Here is a 6,603-nt window from a genome sequence, read left to right on the forward strand (position 1 = left end):
CAGGGCGCGCTGTCACGCCAGCGTAACAGAAGCGTTTTCCGGGTTTCATTGCCCCGTTTAGCTCACGCAACAGTCCTTCCGGCCTGACCGCCATCAAAGATAGCAGGTACGATTTTAATGTCGAGAAGTTTTAGCCAAAAGCCGTTTTTAATCTTTGCCATCCGTCGAGTTTTAGAAGATTTGTTGAAACTGTTAGTAACTACTAACCTTACTTTACGTCTCAGCTCAGTATTGTAGCACCGTATTATATGAAGTTGAAGAAAATGTGGCGTCTAGTCAGCCGTGTCCGTTTTCCTTATGTTCCTGAGTGCGTAGAAATCGGTGCTTCCGAGCGTAGACTGAATATTGTTGTAGTGAGAAGCTAAAGCAGCGAGCAGACCTGCGGGCTCATAGGGAGCTGTCGCACAGTCTGGTGGACACTAAAGCTTTACCGGCCCGATGTGACGGATCAGCGCCAGTAGGTCGCTTGTACCCTCAAAATTGGAAATGAAATAGCAGATTGCTCCAGGCTACCTCGCGTGTCTTACATGGCGAGTCCAAGTCAAGAGTTTTTACTGAAGGTGGCTGCAGCAGAGCACATTTTAGTAATCAGCGTTCACTCAGTGTAACTGTGATGGTTAAGCTTCCACCGACATTGACCTGTTTAGATTGTGGTTGTTAAACGGAGATTTGGAGTCCTGTTAGCACTGTAAGAAATGTTTTTGAGACCAAATTATGGTGTTGTTTCAAATAGCTCGCTCAAAAGAACCAGAAGCTCCTGCTAACATTCTTTTTGCACACAGTTATTGTCTAATCTGCAGGTCGCATGCATTGAACGAGAGTAATTGGTCTGTTGTGTGTGTGTGTGTGTGTGTGTGTGTGTGTGTGTGTGTGTGTGTGTGTGTATATATATATATATATATATATATATATATATATATATTTTTTTTTTTTTTTATGAGGTTGAATTGATTCCACTGACCTTACATCTTGCTCGACTTCCTGAGCTACAGCTACCTTTGCAGTAAAGTAAAGCGATGGAGGTCCCCTTCCTACTCCTGTGTCACAGACCTTGTCATGTCACATCTACACCCTGTTTTATTTGAGCTTTCCTGCTGTCAGATGATCATAGCACTACTGAACCCAGTGATGTAGACCACTCAAGGAGGAGAAAAGGCTTCGGTAAAACATTGCCCATGGGTGCAAAGCTGATGTGGCTTACAGTCAGTGTTGGGCAAGTTACTTCGAAAAAGTAATTAATTTTAGTTACTAGTTACTTTTTCAAAAAAGTAACTGAGTTACAATATTCTAAAAGTAATTAATTACTTGAAAAGTAACTATTGTGTTACTTTAATAAAACATGTAACGCTCTGAGGTCCAGGGTATAATTGGCCATTTTAACTACTTGATTTTCCCTCCACATTTTCCCTTTAAAAACTATTTACTTTGCCTTGTTTGGTATCATCCTTTTCAGCACAACCTCGCGTGTCTGAATTTGCAATTCTGTTTTCATTTTGACTTACTGTATTAACACAATGGATCTAAAATCAGACAAAAAAACTTTAAATGCAAATAGAAATTGTCAATTTTAAAATCCTCTGCACAACTTTTGCAAACAACAAAGTTATTTGCATCCATTTACCTTTTACCTTGATTTTTTTAAATAACTATTTCAAACTATTTACAGAACAATCAGCTGTTCTGCATTCAATAAGATGCCACACAAATTATTTGTGCCACTCCAAAAAAGAATAATTTCTGTCCACTATAAAGGAGAACATCACAGCCTGATACCTGCAGGTCTGACAGCAGCAGGTGTATCACTCCTGTTTCTACCTGGAGACAGCAGTCGCCTCATTGTTCTGACACACAACACAAAACTATCCACAACACTACACACTCCAAACACCTAAACGTCTCAAAACTCGCTCTCTCTCTTTCTCTACTCTCTCTCTCTCTCGCTGTCACTCCTAAAACTTCCCCTGGTTTTTTTTGCTCATAAGCAGAGTGCTTGCTGCGCTGTCCTTAGACAGTAAATGTGACGAAACTATTGAGGAAAAAAACGCCGCGTATATATTGTTTATCATGACTCTTATTCCCATCACTGCTTACAATAGAACTTAGACAAGAGCCTGTTGTCGGTGTTGGTCTTCCTGCTATTGCATACTAAAATATTTGTTCTGATATGTTGATCATGTGAGATTGCAGCTAGTTAAAGCCTCATCATTTGCACTTGTCTTAATGTTTCGTGTGATCCTCCGCAGACATGGCTATTCGTTATCCTATGGCTGTTGGCCTTAACAAAGGCCACCCAGTCACCAAAAATGTCGCTGCTCCCAAACACAGCCGCCGGCGCGGGGTGAGTATCTCTTGCTGAGTGACTTTACAGACTTGACTATATTACAAGTGTTAAGATAAATATATTTGCACTTCAGACAGTAGTTTGTGTACTTACTCTGTGACTGGCTTGACCTGAAGCGTTTGATGACACATAGTGTAAATCAGTCCACATAAGCATAATCTGTCAGGCATCAACATTCCTATATCACATTATGTCCAAATAGAGTCAATGGTGTTAAATGCTTTGACTTACCGTGTACTTATGTCTTTACTGCCCAGCGTCTGACCAAACACACCAAGTTTGTGCGGGATATGATCCGTGAAGTGTGTGGGTTTGCTCCGTATGAGAGGAGAGCCATGGAGCTGCTGAAAGTGTCCAAGGACAAGAGAGCCCTCAAGTTCATCAAGAAGAGGGTGAGTTTGTGTCAAAGCACTCGCCAGCCTAAACCACAGTAGTGTTTGCCCGGTTACAAACCACAAAAGTGAGGACAAGTTGTAAAATGTAAATAACGATTATGCAAATGTTGTATTATCTTTATAATATTTATAAAACATATTACATGTTTAAATAGAGCTGGGCGATATGAGATTTTTTCATATCACGATATGTTTTTGTTTTTTTTGTTTTTTTCATTTCAGGCGATAACGATATCTATCACGATATCAGCCAAATAACTATATTTGTAAGATTTAAATGTGCCGTTGCTCACAAGTAAAATGTGAAATAATCAGCAGCTTGTTTTTATTTAAATATTTACTTCCCATAATAACTTCAACTGGGTAGATGTACTTAAGGAACATGAGACTTTTTCAGATAAATAAAGGCAAATATTGCAAACTACACAAAAGGCAGCCGCTAAAGCGTTTAAGTTTCAAAATAGAACAAACGAAACAGACTAAATTGTCAATTCCACTTAGAAACAAAATATTAATTCTAAAAATAAATCTTAGTTTGTTTTACAGAAGAACAGACAAAACTGACTAACTTTTGTCAATATCAAATAAACTGAGAACTAAAAGGAAATTCTCAATCTCTCCTTGTTGTATAGCTGAGCTTTTCAAACAGTTTTAACAGTTACTTTAGTCTGACAAAAGCCGAATGACGAATTAGCGCTTCCAGTCAGAGATTGAGCATGCACCGTTTATTGTATTTCCAGACTTGCTTTCGGCACAATTTACAGTGCGCGCTACTCTGTTTTTTGTCAGACTTGAAATAGCCGAAATACCTTCACACTACGGAACTTCTATGGCTCTTCCGTTCGACAATCTCTCCGGCGTTGGAACCATCATCTGTTTTCTCTTCGGTCACGCTCGGTTGATTTTTCTAGTCGGCACACTCATTTCCTCCATTACCCGGCGACGGCTGGCTGCTTCCCAAACAAAACACATGTGCGGCTTGGCACTTGTGCTGTACGTAACAAGTCACGTCGACGTGACCTGCGGCTGTGATTGGTTCGGCTCTGCGCTACTTAATTTGGATTGGCTGTTCTTTTTTTTCTTTTTTTAAGAGGACGAGCGGTGAGGTCTATCGCGATAGTTTAACTTTTCTATCGAGAAAAAGTTATTTCGCAATACATATCGTTATCGTTCTATCGCCCAGCTCTATGTTTAAACTGAATTATTGTACCATGTTAAGAAAACTGAGCTCATTTTGACTCAATGGCAGCAGCAGGTATCAGAACATTCGAACAGGGTCAAGCTGAAAAAGTGGCACTAAAAAGAAAGAGCTGGAGGAACATTTAGCAGCCACTTAGGTTTATTGGCAACATGTGAGTCACATGAAGGGGTCTAAAAGAGCATCTTAGAGAGGCAGAGGTTCACCATTCTGCAGAAAACTGTAAACATGTGAAGACTTTGAGTAATTCATCATCTGTAGTTCATAATATCATCATTGTTGGATATCTGCATCACCAGTCCCTTAAAACGGGCATGATTGTGTGGTGGAAATCAGTGCATGGGTTCAGGATCAGTGTGTGAACACAGCTCGGCGTTCCCTCCACAGATGCAGGTTGGGGCTCTGTCATGCAAAGAGGCAGCCACATGGGAGCGTGATCCATAGACACCGCTGTCTTCTCTGGACCAAAGCCAGTTTAAGATAGACTGAGGCAAAGTGGAAAACTGCTGAGGTCATATTAATCAAAATCGGCACCTTTGGAAGTGGCAGTTTGCACCAAAAACAGAATAAAGCAGGGTCAGAACTGCTGAGCAGCTGGAATCCTCTAACAGAGAAGAAGAATCTTCTAACATTCCTCTTCCACAAGTCCCGCAGCTGCTCTGGTGGACTTGTGGGTTGTTGTTAGAAGAGGGGATGCTACACAGTGCTGCATGTGACCCTGCGCCAACTTATTTCTGATTTGTGGCTGCGATCACATTCAAAATGAGCTCAGTTTTCATAACATGTTTATTTACTGAGGTTATCAGTACCATGTTTTGTGATTTGGAGGTTATACTCATAATTTTCCATGTTACACAGCCTTCCAACTGCTAACTATGAGTTGAGATGTGTGCATTCTCACAATTTCAGTGAGGTAGTTTTATAATGAGCCATCTGTAATGTGTTGGCCATTTATAAGGACTTGAGCTTTTTTGTGATCGTTTGTTGGATATGATTTTTATGCACTGACTGGACAACAGAAAAGCTCAGAGCTCTTCTAATATTTCTATACTGTTTTCCCCCTCACAGATCGGCACTCACATTCGGGCCAAGAGAAAGAGAGAAGAGCTGAGCAACGTACTGGCTGCCATGAGAAAGGCTGCTGCCAAGAAGGAGTAAAAGTCATTTAATAAAACATGAAACTACATTCCAGCCTCGTCTTTCTCTTTTTGCTTTGTCACCATTCATCAGATCTGTTTATGTTGCTGCAACCATCTCGGTCGTCAGCACACCTGAAGATGTTTGTAGAAATCTCAAAATATAGACATAACATGCTGCTTGGCTTTAGACCAGACTGTAGATTAGCCTACTGTGGCTAAAGGAATGAATATCACCAAAGAACTTGTAAAATTACCGCTGCAGCAGAAATAAAGCATATACATTTTTGTATACAAATGTGTACTTTAAGTATAAAATAAATTTTAGAATGGTGACTTGTGCCCATTCTTTTCTGTTTGAAAGGAGCATGAAGCTTTGGCATGTGTGTGAAAATGCTTAATCAGCTGAGTATTCTCCAGCACTTTATTCTGTCTCACACACGGTCACACTCAAGCCACTTCCAAATTTTAAAGGAGTTCACAAATTTAAATGGAGAAACTTGAGGTGTGGAAGTTCAGTGGTTACCACTGTTGCCTCAGTGAGGGGTTTGTGGTTCACATCCCAACTGGGCTGTTCTTTGATGAGTTTGCATGTGCTTGTAGTCTTACAGAATTTGAGTGATCAGTACTACAAAACGCGACACATACACCAGTCGTGCTAAAATTAGCACTCACAGGTGAATTCAATAATGCTGATCATCTCCATCTCTGTTAATTGGCTATGCACCACAGACCTTCGTAGACAAACCGTTACTTAAAATGCCATCACTTGACCCAGCTGTATTGGCACATTATAGGTCAATCTCCAACCTTCCTTTAATTTCAAAAATTCTTGAAAGTGTAGTTGTAAACCGCTAACTGATCACCTGCAGAGAAAAATAATTTGAGGAGGTTCAGTCAGGTTCGAACCTGAGAGATGCATCTCCACCTTCAGCTGATCCATGTACTGTTCACTGAAGCCTCATCAGAAATGGTCTCAGTGGAAGGGTTGCTTTCAAGAAGTCATTGTTAAGAAAGGTAAACAAACAAAAGCCTGAAGTATGCCACATTACACAAGAACTGGACTGAAAATCCGTGGCAACTGGCCCAATGGAGTGATGGATCCAAATTAAAAGATTTACAGCCTGCATCTGTTAAAAACGGTGGAGGCTCTCTCATGGTTGGAGCTGCATTTCAGCCAGTGGTGTTGGAGATCTTGTTAAAATCGATGAAATTATGAATCCAGATAAGTATCAAAAGATTTAGCATCTGAAAAAATGGTAAATTGCTCCACCCATCTCCCATTTTCCATGTAAATTATAAAGATACAAGGGGTGCTCAAAACTTCTACATAAGCCTGGTGCAGTCGTACTGTGTAAAATTGTATGCACAAACAGATTTGCCACCAACAATGAACATGTCTGTTTTTAGTATTGTTTGGTCCTGGAGAAGGACAGCCCTGTTTGGATTCTGCGTGCAAACCACAGTTTCCAGCCGTCTTTAACAACTTAAGAGAATTATACTGCACAATTTTCTCATCCAATAAAAGAATAT

General features: G+C 40.4%; 1 protein-coding gene across 1 annotated transcript; it reads left to right on the forward strand.

Moving 5' to 3' along the window:
- rpl36 (ribosomal protein L36) lies at window positions 1-5,120 on the forward strand. Its single transcript, XM_005948424.3, has 4 exons — window positions 1-106; window positions 2,244-2,338; window positions 2,599-2,733; window positions 5,003-5,120. The coding sequence occupies exons 2-4, from the start codon at window positions 2,246-2,248 to the stop codon at window positions 5,090-5,092; spliced, it is 318 nt and encodes a 105-aa protein (XP_005948486.1). The 5' UTR covers window positions 1-106; window positions 2,244-2,245; the 3' UTR covers window positions 5,093-5,120.
- Window positions 5,121-6,603: the final 1,483 nt, after the last annotated feature.

Source organism: Haplochromis burtoni, unplaced genomic scaffold (genome assembly GCF_018398535.1).
Source record: "Haplochromis burtoni strain Fernald_Lab_line unplaced genomic scaffold, NCSU_Asbu1 Contig_598, whole genome shotgun sequence".
Lineage (NCBI taxonomy): Eukaryota > Metazoa > Chordata > Actinopteri > Cichliformes > Cichlidae > Haplochromis > Haplochromis burtoni.